Source organism: Synchiropus splendidus, chromosome 1 (assembly GCF_027744825.2).
Source record: "Synchiropus splendidus isolate RoL2022-P1 chromosome 1, RoL_Sspl_1.0, whole genome shotgun sequence".
In the NCBI taxonomy this organism is placed as follows: domain Eukaryota; kingdom Metazoa; phylum Chordata; class Actinopteri; order Syngnathiformes; family Callionymidae; genus Synchiropus; species Synchiropus splendidus.
The window spans coordinates 56,979,406-57,006,513 of NC_071334.1; the positions used below are offsets into that span (position 1 = coordinate 56,979,406).

At 40.5% G+C, this 27,108-nt stretch overlaps 1 protein-coding gene across 2 annotated transcripts; it reads right to left on the minus strand.

The window, feature by feature from the left end:
* Nucleotides 1–86: 86 nt before the first annotated feature.
* phf24 (PHD finger protein 24) lies at nt 87–27,108 on the minus strand. 2 transcript variants are annotated; one of them, XM_053885382.1, is made up of 9 exons: nt 26,726–27,108; nt 13,367–13,785; nt 11,092–11,277; nt 7,819–7,897; nt 7,169–7,371; nt 5,937–6,103; nt 2,837–2,869; nt 1,958–2,035; nt 87–1,304 (listed from the first exon to the last, which is right to left on the minus strand). In XM_053885382.1, the coding sequence occupies exons 2-9, from the start codon at nt 13,781–13,783 to the stop codon at nt 1,208–1,210; spliced, it is 1,260 nt and encodes a 419-aa protein (XP_053741357.1). In that variant the 5' UTR covers nt 13,784–13,785; nt 26,726–27,108; the 3' UTR covers nt 87–1,207. The 2 variants fall into 2 exon arrangements, with proteins under 2 accessions (XP_053741357.1, XP_053741367.1); XM_053885392.1 differs by lacking the exon at nt 2,837–2,869 and having other exon boundaries at nt 26,726–27,105.

Genomic DNA, 27,108 nt, shown 5'->3' on the forward strand with positions numbered 1-27,108 from the left:
GAAAAAAAAAAAGAATCATTGATGGATGGATAGATACTAACTTTAGTTCATTAACTTTATGGATAAGAGAAAAGAACAAACCAGGAAGCATCAATGCCATGCATTTATTTTAGCGCTGTGACAAGTCCCTCAAATGATCACATTTCATTTCACGTTGCTAGTTTAGCAGGTGGACCGGTTACAAAGCCTTCAGTACATGACAAACGCACTACATGTTGCTATAGTGGTTAAGGTACGTCTTCAGTGATTCTATAGTCAGTATGTTGTGCAATTAAACTGTTGAACATCCTTTAATATTTTAACGTCTTCATTCCCTCTTTAAAATGCACCTCATAAAAGTTAATAAGTTGCACAGTCGTCCGTCACGATTACAGTACAGCGGCAATAATCTGAGCAGGTGGAGGCAACGTGTCAAATTACGCCGCCAAGCACATGAGGAGGAATTTCAATGGTACGATATATATACATATTTATCATCAGTTCGGGGCTCGTGGATGACCCCAGCGTCAGTTGCAGTTACCACAAAAGGAGGATGAAGAGTGCCTGATGAAAACGGGAGAAACAATACCGGAGAGTACAGGAATAAATATAGCTCTATGACGCCTGATAACCATTGATACTGGCTGTATATCATCTCATATATGCACACGGGATAACACAGGAGGCGTTTCTCATTTGGCAGCCGTGGGGTCACTTTCTCCGCAGGGTCTCCACTTGTCAAACAACGGCGTTAATGAATTAGCAAAATGGCGGAATACTGTATATGCCAAACATATACCTTATAGTATGTGATACAATTGCCCCAAAACAATGAATGCCTAACAAAGTAACAGCACTTTACACAAATGTGTCCACGTGGAGTCGCGTGTTTGGAGCCGGAGAGTGAAGGAATCATAGTTGAGCGCACAGTCTTTACACTCAAAACTCGCAAACCATCTGTAACTACTTACAAGTGGTGGATCTTATTATCACCCGCATTCAGTTTTAGGTCAGGTCAATTCAGTCAGTCACGTTCTTTAGTCAGTCTGGTTGTCTTCAGGAGACACAGACTCCTTCAATGGCTTGATCCGCTGTCTCTCGTGTGCTTCGTCGAGTTTGCTCTGTCGGCTTCCTGATGTCATCATCTCTGTCTCTCAGCTGTCGGCGTCAGGGTGCACCCTCTACCTCACTCCCCCCGCGCCTGCTCGGTTAGCATTAGTCCAGGGTCCTATAGAGGAAGGCGGATGTGCATGGCAGAACTGTTGGTGCGTGCTGCCAAAATGTAGATGGCACTTTCCCTGAGGAAGTCAGCCCAGGTTGTTGGCCTGATGAAAACAGACAAAGAAAATCTGACAAAACGTTTCACTGGATTTGTTCATTAGACAGTGTATAAAACAAGATGAAACTGTAAGTGAATTCAGACTACATAATGCATTTTCTTGTGTTTGTCAGCGCCAAAGGTTTTCTCCGATGGCTGGGACTTACTTGCTAACTGACAAAAGGAAGAAGAATTTATGGATTCACAGGTCAATCCTACGCAAAATGTATTGATGAAAAGACCTGGGCAAAATACATTTCTCATTTCAATGACAACCTTCAAAAGATAATAGTGAAATGTGGATAGTGAATATGAGCACAGTGTCAAACTCCATCCCACAAGGGTCCATAGTCTGAATCTAAAAAACTAAATTATGAGCAGTCTTTAACAAGAAAGACATTCAGAGACATTTAGAATCTGCCGGTGACAAAACAGCCTGGTATTAATATCAACATGCAATGGACGTTATGTGGAGTTTGATGGAATATAAATTTTTATCAAACTATATGTATTTAAGATTATGCAGGTCACATGAAATTTGCACTTGGCAGGTCAAGCTTTGGTCCCCTGGACCTTGAGTTTGACACATGATCTCCAGTAAATTGTGAAATCATCGTAAAAGTATGAGAAGAAATGAGTACAATTATGTAAAATGCAAACCTGTTGTCATCATTTTTGCTTCTTTCACTGGTGGAGCTGGCCGGGCTGCTTTCACAAATCGCTCCAACGTGACTGATGCTGATGACAGAAAATGGACATACATCAATAAGAAAAGTTGTCAGAGATCATGTTTTTGTCACCTCATCCATCATTGACTTGTTAGTGTTTCTTTGCCCTTCTGTATTTGAATTCAACTTTTCTTGCGTCCTGAACTTTGTGATAGGCGATGCAATCTAAAGGGCGTCATGTGCAGGACCTGCAGTGATTTCATACGGATCGACGCGCTTGTTGGCGATATCTGGCTCCACACTGTGATTGTATATGAGCAACTGAGTCGTTAGTGTTATTACTATAGTGTAAAAAAATAATTAAACGAATGGTATGTCCACATAAGCTACACAAAAGTTGCAAGCAAGCGTAAACAAACAGTACTTTAAACTAGGATGAATGAGTATTTACAATCAGGTTTGTAAGGTACATATATTTTTATTTGAGGTGCAAACAGTGGAGAGAAAAAAAAGCATGGAGTGATTTTGATTTGCTAGTCTTGTGTGTTCAGGTTATAATATTTCAGTGAGAACTCTACACACATACAACCTGTCTGTAACAGCTTCACTGTAGCAACTGTAGCAAGCCTCTTGAGATGACGACAACCTGTCTTTTTAGCTCTGCAATAAGGGTCTTCATCACTATTGTGACTACACATCAGACATCAGACTGATCACACATGCTTCACATCTTCCATCAAGCCTCATTCGCAGACACGAGCACCTGAATGTTGTGTGTCAATGAAGTGCAACAGACGAGCCCAGAGCTAGGGGTAGTTAGAGAACATGAACTGCATTGGATGGAGCAGGCATGAAGGAGAAAAGCACTCACCCAAAATTCACAGGAGAGCAGAACCCCATGAGTCTGTGGGGGATGTTGCGTGTTGAATGAATGAGAGAGATGAAATGATGAGGCGGGCGAGATTGGAATGAACACAGTCATGCAACTTGCAGAGTATAGTCCACAATGCGTTCTATTGCTCTGCTTTCTTTTGGATATCTGTGATACAACACTGTGGTGTCGATATGGCTCACCAACTCCCCAGTCAATTTGAAATATATCTAGTCAAGGAGAGCAAACACTGCTTTTCTCTTTGACTGAAATGAAGCTATTGGGGGATTGATGTGGTACTACATGAGCACTACTTCTGGATCGAGATTGTTGAAAACCTTGACTCATACACAGTCTGTCAACATCCATAAACTGTTATCAAATCCTGAAATAATCTTCTGTATTCACGCAAGCTCTCATGTGACACGTCATCACTCCATCACTGGACAACATACGCACCAGACAACAAGGTAGTTAGGGTTCGGTAGATGAGGTTTCGTGAAACAGTGTCCTAATTTTCAGAGGCCACCAGATGGCACTGTCTGCTGTATAATGTTTGTTTTCAACAGGTATTTCAATGAAACTGTCATTTCTAAACCAAAAGCGCCATCTGGCAGCCTCTGAACATCAGGACACTGTTTTATGAACTCTGCTATACTGTTTCTTAACAGCACATACACCCATCACTAGTTGTCATCAATTAACCTGTGTGCAGGTTAATTAATGACACAGATGCAATGTGAACCCAGGACTGCGTCCAACTGACAACCTCTTTGCAGAGGTGGCGCTGTGCTGGCCATGTGGTCAATACTAGTCATTAATAATTCACAGTGTTTGCCCCGTCTGTACACGATCTGAGAAATCAGCACCACCTGTGAACTCTGGTGCAATGGCCCGATTTGCTATGTTTTTATGGCAACACTACATGGACAAATTGCTACACAGACTGTACAATGCTTCAAAGAGTTTTGCTTAACAGCAATAAGCGATGAGCACATACAATGCTTTCAAAACCAACTTTGTTTAAAGGGAAGATTAGGTTATTTTCCCATGATGAAACATTAGTTTAATACATATTAATAAGAAACACGAATCATTGCGTCATTATAGTAGTGATAGAAATGTCCAGATCTTCTTTGTCCGGCCAACAGTGACAATTTTTGGTGTTGTACGCATGGTTTGTATGATGTGTGTATATTTACTCAATTTATTTATAATATTTATTTTTAATATTTAATCAATTTACATTCCACTTAAAAAAGTTATTATTATAGTTATTATTTTGATGCCATTTTTATTTGGTGACATTGTCTCAGTATAGTAAAATAGATTAGTAAGATCAGGCACCTTCTAATCCATTTAAAACACTCATTTTGTGGTATGCTGTCTTTCCATTACCTTCAAAGAACTAACTAATGTAAAAGCACATAGTTGATTTGAGACAATCCCCGAGCAGGCAAATTGAGGAACAAGCACATTATTGATATTTGTGTAGATATTATATTGTATATTCAAGTTAATGGGGAAAAAATACATGAATGAGTGAATAATAATAATAGTCACACTGATCAGTGATATTAATATCAGACAATTATTGATTTTCTTTAATATAAAAATTCAATAATATTCCTTATAAATGATTATTAAAAACTATTAGAAACTTAATGGAGAATATGTAAAACAACCTTATTCAGAGATGCCCCTTATGCTGGGAAAAAGAAAAAAAAAACATTGTGAGAACCCTAAATAACTTGATCCAGATAAGAATCCTGTCAAAGAGAGATTTTGGATAGAAATTGAACATCAATGGATTTGCACACAATTGCATTATGTTCTCAAATCTGAACCTTTACTTTGATATTCTCTTCAAAGAAAGTGGGAATGGTGACAAGGGGCCTCACTGCTGTTGCACTGCTTTGAACTACATCCAGGCGTGTTTATTGAACATGCAAACATCTTATTTCTCTGAAACACTGTCTTTAAATGAATGATTTAAAGACAACATGTACATCACATTGCTTATTGAAGGTGTAAAACCCTATTCATGACAAGTCAAAGGCTCCTGTGGTCTGATCTCTACTGGAAGAGCCTATAAAGTTGTGGCACAGCAATAAAAAATCCCCTTATTATTGGAAGCATGACTACAATTAATGATGAAAAGCACATAGATTCAAGGCTGTGAGCTCATGAGCGGTCAACACAGAATCCCCTGTTGGAGAGTAGAACTGCTCATTTCTCCCTCATCGTGTTTTTAAACCTCCAATTTGATAAACAAATACTATATCTAAGAAGAAGAAGAAGTCATTCTCATCTATTTAGGAAATATGAGGTGTGTCAGAAAGTTCCAGGACTGGAGCCTCAAAAATATTAGAAAATAACTGGGACGCTTCAAAGTTCCCTAGAATTGTAGAAAGTAGAAAGTAGAAAGTTCCCCTGGAATATTTAAGTGTGCTCTCTGCAGCCATTAAACTCATTTCCACTTGATTTTATATGCATTCCATCTGTTTCAGGTCATCAAGCTATGAGCACAAAGTTACAAAAACTTGTATTTACTTTAAACCTTTTGCACCATTCAAAAACAAATGAGCGTGACATTGCCTCATCTCCGTACACTTGCTGCAACAGTCCCATTCTGACAGTTTTACCGTACCAGAAACTTGAAGTTTACATGTTGGTCTATGCTCATTGCTGGACGACATGAAACAAAGTGTATAAATATAAAATCATGTGGAAAACAAGTTTTATGGCCGGAGAGATCTGAGATCACACTTTCATGGGGAGATCACTTTGAAGGGGAAGCCTCTTCGATTGTAGTTTGGGCTTCAAAATATATATTTTTAGTGGCACCAGTCACTTTTCTGGCACATATCCATCTGATGAAAGTGCACCTTTTCATACAGTTATTTCACTACAGCATTTATTTTAAAGCGACCTGTATACAAGTAATGAAGGACAGGCTTAATAATTGACGTGTTGTGTGGACTGGCATTTAAAATTACACAGAAACCGCAATATGTAATTGTTTCCTAGTTAAAAACAAAGGTCACCGATGGCTCTAGCAAACGTAATGCACGTGTATTCCATTCACACTCCAGCTCACCTCACATTGCATGACTGTGAATCTTTATTGAGCTTGTCGAACCAGGATTGTTGGGCCTGGCGACATTCTGCCCTCAAGATCACGCCGTCTTTATCCAGGTCCAGAGCCTGGAACACGGACCGGGCACTGTCCCTCTCTTTAGGAGTCAGCAGACGTACCAGTGAGTTCTCGAGGGAAAAATAAGAATCAAAACAAGTCAGAAGAAGTTAGAACTGTACTTTCACACTTTCAATTGGTCGACTTTGGTCAAGTGACTTTTGCATACTATGTTGTCCGTGGCATATCCTGAAATGAAGAAGTTGGGGCTCAGGTTAACCATTGGGTGTTGCTCCATTTTGGGTCTTTGATATATAAAGTGGGTTAAACAACAATGTGTTTCAGTGACTTCTACGGCACCATCAGTAAAGGTGAGACACCAAATATATAGCTAGGTCAAGCAAGGTGTGGACAAGAGACCTCCAGATCAAGACTGTCATGGCCAGCCCAACCGCTGAACCTGAACCCCATTGAAAACCTTGGAGTATTTACTACCAGGAGAGGTATAAAGTCACCCAAGAACAATGTAAAACGCTGGTGGAAAGACGGATGAAAGCTGTGGTTAAAAATCTGAGTTACTCCAACAAATATTGATTCCTGATGAAGATAAACCAAATTATTGTATATTGAGTATTGTGATGTTTTAAAACTAATATGATCTTTTGTTTCTTTGCATTATTTGAGGTCTGAAAACATTGCATCTTGTTTTGTTATTTTGACTATTTGTCCTTTTCTGCAAATTAATACTCTAAATGAGAATATTTTTATTTGCAATTTGGAAGAAAAGTAGATTATTATTATATATTATTAACAAAAATGTTCATTTTACTTAAACACAGACCCATTAATAGTAAAATCAGAAGACATAATACATATATATATTTATATATATATAGCTCCCACTGGTCTCCCTTGTGCGTATCCCAACCCCACGTCCTTACTTGGAACGTTATATGGGGAATTTTCACTCCATTGAAACACCTATGCACCATCATCCAACATGGATGGCTGTCAACATAGTAAGCAAAAGTCACTTGACCAAAGTCGCTATTTGAAGCCCTGGGAGTGAGATTGTGTTGTAATAAACTACACAGATGTCAGGCACTCAAAATGTCAAAAATGTCAAATGATGAAATGTCAAAATGATGAACAAAAACCTGTTTTTAAGGCCAAGATTGTACCGTGTCTTTCATTACCTCTGTGCGAAACTTCTTCAGGACCGCCAGTGACTCAAAATAGAGAAAGTCCATCCATTCAATTTGACCCTTCTTCTCCGGGTCCAGAGCTGCAAACTGGGCCAGGATGTCTTCCTCCTGCTCATCAGTCAGGTCCTGATCAAACTGCTGCTTGGACACAAAGTGATGATACTGCAGCAGCTCATCTGACACCAGGCACGACTCTAGAAGAGGAGGAAGATTCAGTCAGATAAAACAAAGTCTTAATAGAGCAAGAAAATGTGTGGTTTAATAAACAGCGCAGAGGCATGAAATAATGGAAATGACCTTCATGTCAAAGCCATGGTGTAAAATACACCAAATAACTTCTGAAATACAATTAACTTTTAAGAGAACATAAACGAAGCACAATGGGATACTAAATATTAAGCTCGTCTTTCTCACACTAATAGCGGTGTCTGTATGCATAATTGTCATTTTTAAGCTTCAGGATACCAGTCAAAATACAAAGGAAGCATTTGTCGGATTCACTGGGTTACATGAATTATTTATGAATAGAAACTCAGGCTTGAATGGTCCAAGAAAAGGCATGTTTAAGTTTCCATTTTGGGACAGTTTAATGGCCTCGATTATAATTCCTAGTGCAGAAAATACTGCTAAGACCGACTCACCTGGAATGATCTTACACTGTTTAAAGGTCTCCATAAGACTGTACATTTCCTCCTCCGTTAGGAGAAGATTTAAATTGTCCTGAAGAGGAGAGAATGTTGGAGAATATTCAAACTTCAGCACACAATTACATTCATCACATAGCTTCACATGAAAAGCCTGTCATAAAGAAATCATCTTTGTCCCTGGGATTCCTTGTGCCTCAGTTATTACTGATGTGAATTTTCATTGAATTAAAGATTCTCATTTCCTGCACTTCTGTGATCAACATGCGCTGTCACAAAAGGCTCAGTCTCGGATACATCAACTGCCGTTTCTTTTACTTAGCTAACTGAATCAGTTGCTTAGTTTCACTCCGCTGATGATCCGTCACGTCCGATCCCCAAGATAGAAGCTCATTTAATTTAATGAATCTGCTCGATATACGCATGCGATGACGTCTCCTTGGCAGATACACTGGGAATGTTTGTCATTTTTCTTGATAGTTGACATATAATTTTGTAACTTGCTGTGGTATCCTGCAACTGAGCAGTAATGGCTTCATGGTCGATTTCTGGGAATGTCAAATAGAATCGGAGGCTCACGTCTCCTGTAAGAGTTTGTACACAAGTGCTTCAATCTTGTAGATGATAAAAAAAATAGTGATGGGCTAGTGAAGCTTCATAAAACACTTGTCCTTACTTTAAGAGCTCAGCAGGTGGTAAAAGGGTGTGAGGTTTGTTCAAATACAAGAAAGGTGTCGAGAAGATCATCTGGTCTATAGAGGAGCTGGAACAAGCATAAACTCATTTTGGTCACTTGTCACTGGGATGAGTCATTCACTTCCTCCTCAACAATGTTTCCTCACTTGTACACTAGACTCCTGTAGAAGGGTTTTATTCCCAACCCGGAAAAGACATAATGTCCTTTTCAGAATGTGAACTGCCATCTCTGATTCATAGTAGCTGATCTACATCCATCTGCCCAAAGCTGTGGCAAGATCCTGAGGGGTCAAACCAAAAACCCAGAGCCAAGAAACCTCTGAAAGAGGACAGTCCACTCTTCGCTACAAAGGGGCCAAAGTAAGGCAAAAGTAAAGTGGGGCAGTAAAAGAATACACAATAAATCCTGTTCATCTGTCCCACTCCTTCTCAATGATCTCTTCTCAATAATGAAGAAAGCACGTTTGAATATTTCCGCACCACATACAGTACATCATCGGAAAGCATTGGAAATGCTTTTTGGGGGCGGAAGTATTTATTGTATATAATATAATTTAAATAAATATATAAATATAATTTATTATAATTGAATATCATTGAAAATACTTGGAAATAAAGCTACTTTTTAGGTGAAAATGTACATACCATATCCTCAGTGCTGATCAAAGATGTTTATCATGTTTAAAAATAACAACAACAACAATAATAATAATAATTAAAACCAGACCAGACCAGCAAAGTGGAGTTCATTCATGAAATAGTCCAGCTTGATACAGTATTAATTGTGTAGCTAGGAAAAAAAGAAGCCAAAACTTAAGTGATCTTATTGGCTGCCATTGAGCCCCACTGTCTGCTTGTAAATCCACTTTCAAGGAAAGTCACCCACCCGCCCCATGACAATCTCTAGTGCCTGCGTGAAATTAAATGTCAGATTCAACAGAAGTGGAGGATTTGCAACAGCTGACTGTCTTCAGAAAGACATACTTGGTTTCCTCAGGACACAGTTTAAATAAAACATTTCTCTATCTCCCGCTTCTCCTGCACTGAATGAGCTAAGCAGACTCAAAAGGACCTTTCACTGAGCGTTCTCAGACTCTGTCAAAGCGCTGGCCTCTCAAGGCAGAAAGTTTGGCAAGTGATTTGTATTCTCATGGACCTCCCCAAAGCCCTCCACCCCAACTGCTTCGCAGCAGAGGGCTCTTCAGAAAAGAGGGACTCTTAAACTCAGTGTGCTGGAAGTTAAACAGACTGAGCCGAGCCTCTCGCAGCATGAGGATCATGTGGAATGTCCCGTTTATCTTTGGCTGCGAATTCAAGTGAGATGTTGAACATTTGTCTTACGAACCAAAGACAAAACAGAAAAGACATGTCGTCCAGATCAAACTGGGTTTCAATCGTGAGACAAAGATGATGCTTCTTTGACTGGCTTGGCAGGGTATGTCACCACTTATGTCTGCCACTTCTTTTAAGTAACTTTTAATGCATCCTTTGATTCGATTTCATTGTGATACTGTGACTTTCAGTGGAATAAAGAGAGAGAATGACACTTGCTATTTTGTAATTATCCCACCTGTACTGCGACACAGCAAGTCTGTATGCAGTTATCGCGATATACACTTTATTCTTCTAATAACACACTAGTGAATTAAAATCTGAACATGCAGGACATGCATTTGCAATCTCATGCTTTTAATGTTTTTGAACCTTTTCAGTCCCTCTGAGGTTATTCTGAAGAATATTCTTGACAATATCCGTTACATTGTTATTGAAATATTTCAGTGAGAAAAGAATTATTGGCCAATATGGGCTGATAAAATTTACGTTACATTTTAGAAGAGATGCAATGAGATCTGTTTGGAGGAAACTGAGATTAGTCTATGAAAGTAAAAATTTGAATCTATTGAAAGCACTAAAATGAGATTGTTGTATCATGTATCATGAATTTTCCATTGCATCTCACTTAAGGCTTTGTTTTTATTTTATTTTATTTACCATTGAACTTGATTTTATTCTGTCTTGCACACAAAGGAGGTAAAACTCATGCCAATAGTGTGTTATGACTTCAGAGACCGTATTTGAATTTGTTCTCGGGTGCTTATAAAAATGTGACTAGAACGTATGACCAATGTTCTAATGTACTGACGTAACTCCTGCACCTGAATGTTCTTATTTTGGTGCATCACTTTTAAAGCCACCTGTTTGCAATCTTGTGATCAGTTGCTGGCAGTTGATTTTAACCGTGAAAGGGATTAAAGGAATAAAAATAATCTTGTGCATAGAGTGTCAAAGTATATAGATAACGTTCCTAGTATAGGTGACCATGGCAACAAGGACATAATGCTTTCTGCCCTTGAAAGCAGAATGTGAAAGTCCACTGATCCGCCCTGGTGCTGACCTGGAACCAGCTGATGCACTGGCATTCAAATTATCTAGAGTGAAAACACTGCACTTATTTTAATATACAAGTTTGGCACATGACGGTGGAAGGTTTTGTCGAGACTTCTATGAGTATTGCTGTAATTACAGTCTGGTGCTGATGTATGCAGAGATATGGTGTCAGCTGTAATTACTCACACAATAGTAGCAACTCCAGCCGGTGACAGTGTGCGCCGTATCTCTCATCTCCTGCAAAGCTTCTGCTCTCAAGTAGCCCAACTCCCTCAAGCAGCCATCGTGAAAGACGCGAGTGCAAATCCTGCAGGGGAAAAGGTCATCCGCTGTCCACACCTCACACACGTCACACATCTCATCACTTGCTGGCTGCGGTGGGAAAAGCAACACGACACAGAAAACCCATCAGTGTTGATTTCTTGCTGCAGAGCAGAAAAATCTAGGTTTCAGCAGGATTTACCAACGTTCATATTATCTTCATTCTCTTATGAAAAATGTGTTCAGTCAACTGCTGACAGATGTGGGGCTCACCGACTGCTGGTTATATTCATTCATTTTTAGGGGTTGAATTTATTGCACTGATAAGTTGAATTAGATAGATGTTTTAAAATAATAATAATAGTTATTATTATTTTGTATTATTATTATTATTAAATTGATCATTGTATTTTGGTGGATAAATTCACATCAACAACATTCGACTCAACTAAAGCTTCCCACAAGTTGATTTTGTAACTGGCAATGACTTCAAATGACAGTTCAAATATGAAAAAGGATATCTAATTATGTAGATAAAATGAACGTAGAACTATGATATTTGGCGAAAATCAGAATATGGGTGGGAATGGTGCCTTTCTCTGAGTGTTATCGTTGACTCTACCACTTGTATGACTTGAGCTTGACCTTCATTATGATCGTATATTTACGTATCAAAACTAGAAGTCCCAGGTGTCATTGGTACAGAGAAATCATCTGACTGTCCACTGTCCACCTGTCCATTACAACATCACTTGCCTTTTGTTAATGTTCGAAAACCGCGGACATTTGCAGTCAGTTTCAAAATCCATTTGAGGCAAACTTTCAAGACAAAATGATCCTGCAAAGCAGTGAAACGTTGATGGTTGCCTTCATTCTTCAAACTCACGTCTCCTACGGAAATGGTTTGGCTTTTCTCCTGTGATGCTGAAGCTGAAGAACTTTTGTACATGGATCCCAATGGTGCATTGACAGGATTCGCCTCCAGTGAGGTCACAAAGGCTTGTTTCTGGTGCTCATTTTGTGTGTGTCTATGAATTTCATTCACCTAAAACTTATTTCACGTTGTAATTCAGCAGAACCAACAATGAAGACAACACAAAATGATGTCATACTGCATTTTTATGCATTGTTCCAGTGGTGTGTTGGTGACTCTTTAAACGTGACTAGTAGGAAAAAGATGTGGTATCTTCAAACAGTGAGCTAATTTTCAGAGGCCACCGGATGGAACTCTGAGTTTAGAAAAGATGTGAGGTTTCATTGGAACAGTTCCCTATCGCCAAACATTATACAAATGTTGTCTGCGGTCACCGCTGCTGACACTGAGCTGGTTGCAAGCACCACAACAATTGTCTGTTTCAACCTGTTCTGTCTTCTTCATTTCAGCGCCGCCTGCCACCACAAGCTCCAGGGCTGAGCAGATGCAGATGAGACCTTGTCATAGTCATGTCATAACACTAATCACAGAGCAACACTTTTGACCCGACGCCTCCAATTAAACAACTGTGTCTCAAAAAAAAAGAGTAGTGTTTTCAGAGATGCTTGAGTGAGTCATGCTTTACACGCTTCCAGTCAGTGCCTTTGTGTTTGCCCCCTCAAAATAAAAACACAGAAGCCCTCATGAAGAATAACTAGAGCGTGGAAACAAACTAAATACCCATTACTTTTTTTTTTTTTTTTTTTTTTTTAAATCACCCTGATCATACTAGCTCCACTCACTTTGTTAGGTTTTCTATGATGATGAGTCAAACTTTGCGGGTGAAACAGTCATGGTGTGTCGATTATTAACACGTTGGATAAGAGGAGCGCGTTTGATGGTTGTGTCAGGGCCGTCGGACAAATATACCTCACTCTGCTCAGCTCATTAAAAGACATCAAGCACTGAGTGTCATGTGCCAGCGTGGTGTTCATCAGTGCAAACCCGCTGCGAACATTTATTGTGTTTAGCCCTGGATGTCAGTCAACTTCAGCAGACAACCAAAGCAATCTGCCCACAAGATGCTCCCAGTGAGGAGCCCACTAACAACACAGTTCACAGCAAGTGTGGAAACTAATGGCCTCACAGAAAAAGAAAAAAAAAACTGTGTTATAATTCTTTGGTAAAGATCCTTAACTCTGTTCTGAAGGTCTGAGACAAGGGCATTGGTTGCCATGGAGATTCTCATACAGTACAGCAAGCTTTTCTATGTTCCACGTGAAATACCTGCTCCTTTTTCCCAAGCTCCACATCGACAGGCTGATCGTCATCCGCTTCCCTTTTAGGTCGCACAAAAGCAGGTGGTGTCAGCTGATGGGTCTTGTCGAGGTCTTCGGGCTCTACTCCTTTACCATCGCGTAACCTGGACCAAGCCTCTTGGTTCACCTTACACCCATCCCTGGTCGCCTGTTGAGAAGTCGACGGGGCAGCGTTGCTCTCACTTTCCCCCTTTTCTCCTTCCTCTGTGTTCTTTTCCTCGGGACTGGCTGATGTTTTGGCAGGCGCCTCACTTTCCACTGCTTGCCCTTCAGCCTGTTTGGCTAAAGCTGCTCGATCCTTGAGCCCCGCCTGGAAGGCAGAGACCACAGCGGTACATTTCTGCACCTTCTCCACCTGCTGCTTCTTTGACATGAGCACTCCCATGGCTGTGAACAGATGGCGAGAGAAAAATAAGCACACGTTTTCTGCATTCATGTGGTGGCTAAACTCAGCAGGCCAAACGCCAAAACATTACGTTGCTCAATGAACTGCAATCCACATTGATAAACAGCACAGAATGACCAACTCCATAGTGACAAGGAAAATGGAATGAATAAATGCTTCAATCCGTTTTTTTTTTTTTTTTTAAGTAGAAAAAAGAAATGAGCAGTAAGATTGAAGGACATGTTAAATTGACAAATCTATTCCAACTTGTTTTAGCCTTGATCACTTGTCGAATACACATTTTCATAACTTCCACAGCTGAGTACAGAGTCGTCCGAAAGATCAGCATTGGTCTGCAAGGGTATTGGGTCTGATCCAGAAATGACTGGATCGGCTATCAGATATTTTGCAAGAACCTATCCCCAATTTCACTCTGTGACATGCAGCAGTGTCTTACTGCTTTTACAAATGGTGCAACAAACAAGGCGTATAGTTTAACTACTTACTCTGATGCCATTAAAAGTGAAGTATTAAGAAAGTCGAAATGTGGTGTTGTGTTTTAATCCATAAACATTATTAACAAGTTTTTGAGTCTCAAGTAAAAGGTATCAGATCAAATAAGTAGCGATCCCTAAATAAGCCTTCATATACGGTTCATTGGCCAATGAACCGTATATGAAGGCAGGCATGTCACATGTTACAACAAAGGCCAAGGAACGACTCATCTCCACCCCAAAGTGCAGCAACTGTTTTACCAAATTCCCAGGTGATAACAACGATGAGACTCGACGGTAATGGACTCTCTCAATGGTTTTTGTCTTTCTGTCTTCCTCCCATCAAAATAATGGCACAAGCTATGGGCCAGTAAAATGTTTCCTTTTCTATCTTTGCCATTTCACCACTTGTCACTGCAGGTCATGTTGGAAATAAAACTAAGGGTTTTGAGATGTTCCAAAGGACAAAAAAAAACGTTCAATTACTATCTTACTGTATTTGAAATATGGTGTTGAACATTGAGACAGTAATATTCAATTTGTTTGATTAAATAAAGACAGTGGATGTTGTCAAGTGTACAGCTTGTGCCAGATTCTGTGTTTTTCACATGCTTTTCCCTCAGTCGTGCAGTCGTCCACTTCCTGTTTCCAGGCAAAAATGGTGTGGAAAGACTTTATGTATTTTGTTAACAATGCTGATCAGATCTACAAAATGAATGCGAATTAATTTTATCTAATTGTATTGTGAGGTACAGTACATCCAAAGTTAAGTGTGACACAACCCCATATTTTCTGGACATTTTCCAAAAACATTCCAATCTGTTTTCAGTCCATGTTTGTGACCTTTAATGCCAAAGCTTTGGCATTTATTAGTGAAGACCTGTAACTATACAAAATAATATTTTTGATGTGTGATAATGACCATCTACTTGCCCGCAATTGCGTTGTGAATGACCTGCCATTGAGTTGTTGTGACTTGAGCACAGATGAAAGTGAAACAGTCTATTGAATGTCAGGTTTTGTTTTAAAGTCACGACAGATGCTTCTTCTGACAAGTCATTTGTAGTCACATCAATGTGAATTCTGTTACCAACGCAGTATGCCGAGGAGTCGGCCAAGGTCCAAACTCTGGTCTGCAAAACTGCAAAAGCGGTTCATGTTCAAGCAGTCCCTTCGTTCAGAGGCTCTCTTTGCTGAATTATATTGGATGTCAGTTGCGGACAGAAAGTAACCATGACTGAAACACATAGGGTTTCAAAGAGCAGTGCGCCATCCTGTGACTAACCCCACCATCTTTTTATGTTTTTATCTTTTATGTGACGTGCTGCTCACGGCTTCAGAATATGTAGCAGAAGGTGGAACATGTGCTTCGATTGAAAACCTCCTGTGTCAACATGCAATGCTGAGGGCTGCCTTCACCCATCGGGAAACATCAATATATTACACCATGGGAGTGTGGATGTGTTGCTTATGAATGTGCCAATAAAGCACTCTAGATGAGACCTTAATATAAGGTGTAACCAATTAATGTTAATGTGAGTCAAGCTAAGCACCTCAGGTCCTCCTTTGTAGATGATATATTCAAATAAATAAACGTATCACAGCTCATGTTTGCTCAATGTTTTGGTTCTGGAGTGAAATTCATGATCCATAGACCTTTGGCAAGTCTGTTCTATATCTCTCCTTGTTCTCGCTAAACAAGTCATCATCTCAAAAAACGCATTGTCCTCTGGCCATCTTTTAGGTTTGTGGTTGCACGTCCCCAGTGTTCAGTAAATTCAAATCTTGCACAGAAACATACTTTTATGGTGACACAAGCTCTTCTCTGACAGAAAAAAAGCCTGCCAACCAACTCCAAATAGCATCTCTGTTGAACCCAGAAACAGCAGTGGGGATAAAAATGGAGACAATAGCAGCCACATGCTGTCAGAGATGGGAAAATGATCTCTTTGAAGGCTACTAACAAAACAAATGCAGTATGAACAGTGATCCCCACTGACAAGTATTTGCATGTAATATTTGTCACTTTCTAAACCCATGATAAGACAACTATTGGAGGTCATATTGATAATGTGTTACTACTACCACAAAAGTTAACTATTATTCTTCCAAGGAAAAATTGCTGTTTTGACTGAAAGTGGCAGACGCAATATCGGGCTACAAAACAAGGTTTATACAGTACAATACAACACAAATGGGATGCGGCCTAGAGTGTAAAACAATAACCGAAGAATCTTCAGTGGAGAAAACATGATGATCAACGTCCAAGGAAGAAGCCCTGAGTTCAAATGAGACACACAACAGGTCAGGTACAAGACGACGGGAACACAAGTTTGGAACGATCACGATTTGGCCGCTGCATCGAGCTCCAGCTACTCCTGAAAAGGGTCGAGGACCAATCAATGAAACTAGATGCTGCTGTTGTGCTCGGCATGTCAAGAGAACAAAGCACAACACAGGAGTCAGGACATGGCTGGGAAGAATAAAATCATGACAGAAGGGACCATGATCGTTTTATTCAAGCACCAACAATGCAGTAGTTTGGCATCATGCACTGGTGTTACATGCACCGTGACAAAGAAAATGATCACACAATCCTAAATCTGCATGTGATACCGAAAAAGAATCGTCTCTATTTTGGTTGAATGCTAATAGGTGGCTGTTCTATTGGCACTAAAGTGTGGGGCAAAATTCCTACTATGATGAGCCCTTATTTATTTATTTATGAGAGGCTGTGAATGATATACTAACTGTCAAACATGTGTTTGGCCTTGGTTTCTTATCAACCACCTCTAGTGGTTGTCTTCATTGCACCATCAGAGCGCCAACAGGAGGCCAGGAGATGGAAACAAAAAGCGTTATTTGCAATCATTTTGTTATTGCATTTGGTTCCCCTTTTAAGATTTTTATTATTTAGTCAGGTAGTATCAAAGGGCAGGCGGCTCAGTGGATCAATGGTTAGCACTGATGTCTCAGCAAGGTTTAGGGTACAAATCCAGCTCTGGACTGAGTGGAGTTTGCATGTTCTCCCTGTGCCCGCATGGGTACTCTGGTTTCCTCCCGCAGCCCAAAGGCATGCTCACTAGGTAAATTGGACACACAAAAATTGCCCCTAGCTATGTGTGTGTGCTCTGCGATGGACTGCCGATCTGTCCAGGGTGTATTCCTGCCTCTCAGCCAATATGCTGCAGCACTGCACACAACCCTGAACAGGACTAAGCAGCGGTTAACTGAAGATGTATGTACTGTATATGTATGTGAGAATTTGACCATCATGTTGTCTTCAGGTTTGCTCACCGACAACTTAAAACATCAGCAGCAAAGACGATGTTAAAAGTAAATAAGAAAAGCGCTCATTTAGAATTAAGTGAAACATGTTGTCCCACATTAGTAGGGATGGGCAAATGAGGTTTCATGAAGCCTCATCTAGACGGCACTACATGTTTACAAATGTTGTTCAAATAGTAGTTTGAAACCCACCACTATGCAGCAGACAGTGCCATCTAGTGGCCTCTGAAAATTACAACACTGTGTCATGAAACCTCATCCAACTGATCACATGCTTCAATGACTTCTTTTGTTGGCAATGCTGTAGAAAAATATATCCACCAGAGGGCGCAGCTCAGAGTCAATAATTTATGACGGCAAACTCCAAAACCAACATGGCAACTGTGGAAGTATTCATAATGCACCGCTTTCACAAAAGAATCAGCCTTGTGGGGACGTTAACTACATTGCGACTGGAAGACACTAAGTTTCCGCCATTGCTATGACTTCTTCATGTCACCACTTCATCAGGTCCAAACAGCAACACTGCCCCCATCGTTTCTAGTGGCACTGCTCCATTTGGTCCATATACGTACGCCATAGAGAAACAAAGCTTCTGACATCTCTGAACGAATCCAGGTCCACATGGGCCTTCAGTTTCAAATGTTCCTGTCAACGTGATAGGAACGACACTCACACGAAGACTCATTGATATAATCGAAACATCACAATTGCTCTTTATGATAATTGACCTTGAAAAGTACTGTATATTAGATCTCTAAAAGGTCCAAGAGTCTTTACACTGAAACACAACACCATCCATCCTTGATCCTTGAAAGTGCTGGCGTGAAATTCTATCGTCTTTCATCACAAGTGAAATGGGAGCCATCCAGACAATTTTTTTTTTTCTGCCTGACTTCTCTAATGGCCTGCAGAGGCCTCATGGTCTCATGGTCTCTGCCAGCAGTGAGCGTTTCGTTTATTGACAGCATGGGGGACAACACTCACTTGTGTTCCCTGCACACAACGAAGGCTGTTATTTATTTATTCATTCATTCATTTGGTTGTTTGTTTTAAATTTGGACTCCTTTCAAATATGCACTGATGTAAAATCTTAGATCACAGTAACAGTTCTTCTCACTTTGGCTTTTATTCCCAGTGCATGCATCAATAGCTGGCAGGACTGTGAGCCATCATAATACATTGAACTAGTTTGCCAGCAGTTCTCTGAGTGGATGTCAAAAGGTCAGCTCAGTCAAAACAGAATCAAACATTGTCAGTGGAGATACAGAGAGAAAATTCAGAGAGATACACCACTCAATAGTATTTGTAATGGATTGTGTTTCATGAGTGCTGAAGGTAGAAAAAAATCTTAAATAGCAAATTATTGGATCTTCTCAAGGACGACTAACAGCTTAGTGCTCCCTTGAGAAGTCACATTCTTGACAACATGGTGAATACAAAGATTTCAAGGTCATGGAGGACACAATGAAATTACATTGCAAATGTAATTACAATGCATTAATTATTCACAAGAAGTGCTCAAACAGCCAAAGATTGTTTCTTCCAATATGATATAACACATCAGATCTATATCCCACCACTCACAACGTCGAAAACGCCTGTTTTCTACTTTGTCAGATTTCAAAACACAGCAAAACATTTGCGAGAAAACAATGAATAACACCTGTGATTTATTCTGGCTCAGTAGAAAGCAGTATCTGGGGAAAAAAAATGTTAGAAAGCTGCCGGGAAGGTTGTCTTTTTTTTCACATGGCAGGAAAACAAAGTGATGTCATGTATTTTAAATGGTGGGTACCAAAAAGGAAGAGAAGAAAATGGTTGTAAAATAGAGAACCTTTCACAATTAGCTTTTCTTTAAGACTTTGCAAAGACCTCATCATATTTAATTTATTTCAAATGTTAGTTTGGTAAACAGATAAATGCAATGATTATATCATTGGCTCTGAACAACCATTCTCATGAAACCTCACATTGCTTTTAAACCAAGAGCGCCCCCTATTGAGCCCTGAAAATGACAGCAGTGTTTGGTGAAGCTTCATTTTGTCAATGATGACTGAAAATGGTTAGCAATATCTGTCATGTCATTGTCGTATAACTAAATCTCATGTCAAATTGGGAAAAAGGTCAACTTTACTCAAGAATTGAAGTGTGAGAATAAGAAGGTGCCATCCTTGCACCCAGATGTGTTTGCTCCAACATCCAGGCAGCAGAAACATTTTCTTTTCTTTCCACAGAGACAGAAAACAAGCTTTTAATAGTCTTTACCTAAAGAAGCTTGACATAAAAATAAATGCATTTTGCATCATGGCGCCTGATGTCTCCAAAACAATGAATAAGTACTCACAATAATTCAATTAATGAAAGAGAAAATAATGAATATAGTTGTAAATATAAATCAAGAATTAGGCTGATGAAAAACAACACTGTGTGGAAATGACAATGAAAGAACAACCAACAACATACTAGCCACAGGGTTAATAGCTTTATTGCATTTGTAATGTGTTATAAATACTAATATTTCCCCACATTTTGGATATCAATATATGAAAATTATTTGACAATACAGCTGCAAATCCATGACATGTTCAGCCAAATATTACTTAAAATGATCACTACAGTGAAACAAAGCAGACCAGTATGTTGCAATGATGATGATGATGGATTAAAAGAGATTGAAAACAGTGATAAGCCTTGATAATGCATTTATCAAATCCCCTTCCTTGTTTGATAAATAGTATGAGCTGCAGTTTCGTATGTAGAAGGAAATGAAATGGCCGATATACTTTGGGTGCATGGGGAGCATCGGTGTGGAGCATAGCAATGAGCACCCTCAGAAGACCTTGTCATTTCCAGGTTGCCTCATGCAAAAGTGAACTTAATGTTTATTTGATCCCCTAACGTTGATGTTGCCTCAGACACAAATAGGTCAATGCCTCACTTTGAAAGACTGAAGCTGAGGAGTCTGTCACTATGTTCACTCGCAAAGTCTGAGATGCTGAAGCTTTTCTGACTGGAGAAGCTGTCAACTCTCTCGTGCTCGTTTTGTCACGCGCCGCACCTGCACCCAGACTGACAGTTTAGTGACTACAAAGAGAAGTGGACGCTTTTGAAAGAGGGTGAACAGTGTATTTACGGTGTCCGAAACTCTATTTTTGTATGAAAGGCTCATCTAAAAATAATAGCACTTTCGATAAGAGACTGCGAGACGGCCAGTCAAACATCGAGCCAAGTTCCCTGTTTAAAAGGAAGCTTGAGGAAGCTGAACACATAGGATGAGGTTTCTATTTAATATTCTTCTCCCTTATCTTCCAAGGGCATGATGATGAGACTGGACAAAAAGAACAGGCCCCCATTCTTCAGCACAAGTATGAGCAGAAGGCCGGCTAACTTGAAAAACAGCATGGAAGGAGTGATAGAGAGAAGGACCAGGGACAAATGTGAGAGCTACTCCTCCAGCTCTCTCTCCATAAAGAATGATTACTGACCCTTCAGAGACTTATCCTGTCTCGCTCAACTGACACTCCTGTTGCCAAAGGCTTATACGACTCTATCACAGCTGTAACCTTCACAAGGCAAAGCATTAATTCTCTGCGCAGAAAATAAACGACAAAGTTTATGTAACACCATCGAGTCAGTGCTTTGAACCAGTTCACCCTTGTGAGCAACATGTGTGTCACGAAACGTGTCATTCGCTGACAGCCAGAGGTTGTTCCACTTGTCTTGGCGATGTGAAAAGAAGCTCTCGATTTTCAATCAATTTTTTACGCCCTCACTCACAAGGCTTGACCTCAAAATCGAGATCACAAACACTCTCCAATAGGATTCCCGGTACAGGGCTGGTATCATCCCTGGAGATAAGGTGAGGAGTTATGTTGCCAACAAGTACTCAAGTACAAGAAACGATGGAGGTTAAATAGAGGCAAACAATTCATTCACTCAGACAAAAAGCCTATGTTTTTGTTATTGTTTGTCTTTCCGCTAAGAAAATAATTTGAATTTTGGTGGTGTTCTGAAGCTCCATGTGGATTTTGCCAGGTGATGAAGGACTCTTCATGCATTTGTACGGCTTCCAATAGTGATGTGTTGATAGTGATTCATGAAATGGTGTCCTAGTTATCAGAGGCCACTAGATGGCTCTGTCTGCAGTATAATGTTGGGCTATGAAAAACTCTCAAAACCGAGGGCAGTGTTCCATCAAACCTGCAATACTGTTTTATGATACCTGTACTGCACTATAGGGTGCAATCCGTTAAGCATGGAAGTTTTAGTGACATTGGATGTTGTGTTTTATCAAGTTGTGTAAAATGAGTTGAGTAAAGTTTCCTTTAGCCACAAGAGTTTTAACGTCATTTTAAGACCGTAACCTAAAGGTGGTGGTTCTGCTCGGGCGACTGTGGACATGCTATTTGCTTATTGTGAGCAACACCGTAGAAAACAAGAAAACACTAGTTTCCAGACTCTTATATGCATCTCTGTCTTGTCCACGAGCAGATCTGTAGTTCAAACTACACCCACTGACTGGCTCGGGAGAACTCCTGTGTATAGCACGCCACAGGCAATGATCGTCAGATGCTGACCAAGCTCTTGCCCAGGTTCTTGCCATCTTATACCTTGAGAGCTCCGGGGCTAAACAGTCCACCCAGGGGGTTTATGATGCACATTTGTCCTCTATCATAGCAGCGCAGCTCTTGCAACTGGCTCTTTTTTTACCCCATGAAGTCCAATCGCATAAACATCTTTCCAATTGAAGACGTTTTCCAATGGCACTTTGACTAGGAAGCAAATGTCTTATGGATGTGTAACCTCTCCTCTATGGCCTTATCCTGTCATTTAAAAGACATTACATTTCTCAGATGACCATTGGCAGTGGGATGCAACAGCATTTATTTTTAAATCAAACATCTGCTCAATCCAAGAATTTCTTAAACTGAAATCTTTTGATCCTGTTTGTCACTGACTGCATGCTTAAATGTCAAGTCAGATAGCCTGCAGATCTGCCATAAAGGCCATAACAGCGAGCGAAGACAGAGGCTCCAGTGAGGCTTGCAAGTCATCCAATCCCTCTACATCTGGAGGCCACTCAAGCTTGAACTGTTTCTATTGCAGCTCTTCTACTCTTCGTTCCAGACCCTTTTGAATCATTTAAACGCCCCACGATATAAAAAGAAGTCAGCAAGAGAGGGACTCGCCTCCTGGCATGAGATTCTCCAAAGATTAAATATGCCGAGAACAGATTCTTATCAAGCACCTTGAGAGTGGAGAAGCAATGGAAAAGAACATCAATTTGTGTCTTTTGTTGTTGTCTTTTGATGTTGCTGTCTGTCATTATTTTCAGTGCTCAGCTTCAAAATACACCCTTGTATAGTGCTCTTCAGAGCCACAATGCTTTTGGGAGCATTGATAATTTAGAGGGCATCGAGACCCATGTGCTCTTCAAATCCTTTAGGCTTTCCCAGCCTTTGGCTTCACCGAATAATTCTTTTGTAGTCTTGTATCCACACCTCACCTATCTTTAAAACACAAGCATGTCGATGCACACTCACTTCAATGAATCAAGTGAATAAGGTCCAAGTGACACAGTGTTGTGCATCTGAAATGTAGAAGCAGTATCTATTTCTATTTCACAGTCAAAAAGTATGATTGCAAAACGATATGCAGTTTTCAGCTGATGTTATCATTTGTCAAAAGGGACAGATTGAGGTCCCCATCTGTATTCACTTGGCTACTGCTCCTGTTTCATGTTGCGTTGTGAAGGTTATTGAAATGCATTGACATCTATCTATGAATGACAGCTATGATGAAAAAACATCTTCTGACACTATGAAAGGTCATTCATCATAGCTGAGTACTTTTATGTCAACCAAAATCAGAGGATCCATTATATCTGGCATGGGATTTGAACCTCTTTCTTCTGTCACATCAATGTTAACCACAACACTGCTCCTTCCGTAATGTAGTGTCAAGGTTACACCTCTCAATTGTACTTCAGACCTGCTTCAGATGGAGTGCGATCAAGCCAATCACCACACACTCCATTTCATCTCCAGATTTAGGAGCTGTGATTATTCTGATGATGACACACGTTGGAATAAAAGTTTTATTTTTGGTATTTTCTAAGAAGCTGGCGATCGTTCTAACAGAGGCTCTAAGCTGTGAGGTTTTCAAGTGTTTTATGGGTTTGTTTCCTGTTAAATATGAGCACCCACATATTCCAGCACTAGCGCATGTTAGATGAATAGAGCATAACTCTTCCATAAGCCACATTGTTTTATGGGAAATTACTTTTTTATTCCATCAGCATTGAAATGACAGAAGGCAGCACCTTTAGTCGTCAAAAAAATATTTATCACATCAGCATTGTTTTTTTTTTTTTCAGGAAATGCTGGTAGTGTTAGTGACTAGAATTGAATCATGGAAATAAGTCAACTTCATAGCAACTGTTGTCACAAAATGTATCCTTGTCCACTGTGTATAGCACACATCGATAATGTGACAGGTTTCGCTAGTTAGTTAGTTTGTAAATTGAATAACTCTGACTTCAAACAGTTCGATTCAAAGCAGCATTTTTCATTCCCACAAACCACTCCCAATGCAGACGTTACCCTAGGAGAGTCCTTCCTTTAGGGGGCACATAAGGCCCAGCACCATAATTTTCCACTTCAAGTGCAAAGACAGAGAATTGAGCTTTGATGACAATCAACACTGGGAACGACGGGCAATAAATCAATCCAATCGGACGAGCCAAGAATACGTCAGCATCGCCAGGATGAGTCCACGCAGTGAACACCTTCGCTGAGTTCAGCACTGGAATTTTCCACTTCAGGATTTACAAATATTCTTGAGATTGCGATTATATTCGATGGTAAGTTGGTCACGTGACCAACTCTGGTCACATGACTAGCAGTGACTAGCCAGGAGCTCTGCGATGCAGGTGCCTCCTGCTGTCAGATTAAGTGCATTGCAAATTATATTGATGCAATATAGGCAGGGCTTTAATTTAGCAATACATATACAATGGCACCTTGGTTTTCGAATGTCCCGGACTTTGAACACATCGGAGTTCAAACAAAAATTTCGAGATTTTTCTGCCTCTGATTTTGAACAAAAATCCAGACTCGAATGCCCCCGAAAAAAGCCGGAAAAAACATGCAACGTGCACCAACTGATCAGCTGAAGCACGCCGCGCTTTGTTGTTGTGTATAACGCAGCCTCTGTATGCAGATGTGTCCCATTAGCTACATTTACAGACTGTTTTTTCTTCATATTGAGGTGTAAAACCTTTCCTGTCTCCGCACTGGACCGTGGTAGAGTGTCACAGGGGAGGTGCTCGCTCTCCACACCTCTGAGGCTGGAGCGCTCACTCCAGGGTTTGATGTCCTGTTGTGGGCTGGAGCTGGGACAGGGATGAGGCGAGTCTGGGACAGAGCGTTACTTGGTTTATTACTCTGTCACAGCCAAACTGCACAGAAGCGCACATTCAGAGCTGGACACGCACCGGGCACCTCTTCACTTCTGGAGAGACGTCACTCACTCGGCAACCCCTCCCACATGCAGCGGCCACACACATAGAGGAACAGCGCACCTGCACCAGACACTCTACATTCACTCCTACAAAAGACTATTTTAAGGCTTGGAACGCATTATTTCTTTTTCCATTCATTGTAATGGGAAATATCGATTCAGATTTCGAACAAATCGCTTCTCGAACGGCTGTCTGGAACAGATTGTGTTCGAGAACCGAGGTACAACTGTATATATATTTTTAACTCGTGATTTTCCTCTTGAATGTGGATTTTATTGAATAGTGTTACGGTTGTTTGGTAAAAAGTAAATAAATCCTCAAAAGAGGAAACGTTTTTTAACTGGCTTATTATTGCGACAGTATTGTTTCACGATTGTTCAATGTAAAGTTCCTCAGGTCTGAGATGAGATCAGAAGACACATATTCTATAACTGCTGTTACATAACTGAAATATGCTCTTTTGATACCAAACTCCTCTGTTATGTTTTGACTCACAGACACACAAGTCATGCTACACTGTTTACAGCTTTATTCTATGTTCAGTGGGTGTGTGATGTCGCTGGCATGTGTTGATGAGAATCCCAACCATTCTTTTCCTTTTCACTGCTTGTTGTCGTTTTTTTTTTCTCCTCTCTCTTCACAAACAGGCGGCGAATTGAGAATGGGGCATCACGAAGCATGGGAATGAACCCCCCCTCTAAGTTGTAGAGCTCACCCATGGACCAGAGAGGCAAAGACCTGGAACTAATTACACTAATGAGTTCACCCAGAGCCTTCCAACAGTCACTGAGTGGAATCATTAGCAAGCCTTCTCGGCTCACAGAGGTACGTGCACTGGGACACATGGAGATAAATTAGTCGAGTACCAAGATGTTTACTGTCGTACTTTGATATGTTTTTGTGGAGGGAGGAGGCTGCAATTTTTGCTTAATGCTACTGAATTCAAGAAAAAAGTTGTCAGATGACTGAGAAACTTGACTATGCATAAACATTACATGATGATTTAAAATGTTATTTACTTTACTTTTTAGAACATTGTCTGGACTACAAATTGAATGTATGTATATATATATATATATATATATATATATATATATATATATATATATAGAACAGAACCAAAATCTGAGCAAGAAAAATATACCAAAACGCATCTGAAGCTTCCCAAATCTGTCCTTTAGCTCTGTGCCTCAGAATGAGGAATCTAAATCTCAATGCATCGTCAGACTGCACATTCACAAGCTGCCAGCCAGAAATTCTGTGCCAAGCAAACACTGTCTCACAATTGAGCACAGAACAGGAACCGAGCTGCAGGGATCCGTCACAGACCAGGACTCACTCCAAGGTTAAGCCTTGTTTGTGCATGTGATGGGTCAGTTTATTTGGCGTGTTTTTAACAACCACCGTCTATATTGAAGGGAATAACACGCAATTGGCTGCTGTTTGAATTTGCGTCAAAGGGAACTCGAAACCCCCTGTAGTTTGATAACACACATCCACACCCAAGTGACCTAAATATGCTTCTCATTTATCTTTAACCAGACTTCCTGGGCGACCCATGCACTCCGTCTCTTCATAGCCGATCCAAGACAAAAGCACATCATGAACTTGCCACGCAAAATAGAAAAGGCTTACCGTCGGTGCTGTTGCTGGGACTTTATCTGCCTCAAATCCGTCCGTCCAGCATGGCAAGACTTTGGCTCTGGGAAGAAAGTGTGCGTGCGTGTGCGTCCTACACCCACACACACACACACACACGGCTGTTTGTTATACCCACGGTCAGAACATTTACAGCCGAAGATGGAGAGCTCGTCTGAGAGAAGTGGACAGCTCCGGTGCTGAAAAAAAACCCCACACGCCTCCTTCCTTCACTCAGTCACGCGGACGCTGTCTCCCGTAAAAAAAAAACAACACGCAGCTTCAAGTTTATTCACCGACCGATTCCTTCGACGGAGACCACGCCTCTTCCGGACTCGGATGGTCGATTGTTCGAGGTAAATAACTTGTGGACTAATGCG

Bases quoted from the DNA above. Each gene is read 5' to 3' on its own strand.
- phf24 (XM_053885382.1), bottom strand. From the start codon at position 13,783: ATGGGAGTGCTCATGTCAAAGAAGCAGCAGGTGGAGAAGGTGCAGAAA. The intron at 7,372-7,818 runs GTGAGTCGGTCT...CTCCTCTTCTAG, and splicing joins ACAGTGTAAGATCATTCCAG to AGTCGTGCCTGGTGTCAGAT. The intron at 1,305-1,957 runs GTTTGCATTTTA...TGTTTTCATCAG, and splicing joins AGCAAAAATGATGACAACAG to GCCAACAACCTGGGCTGACT.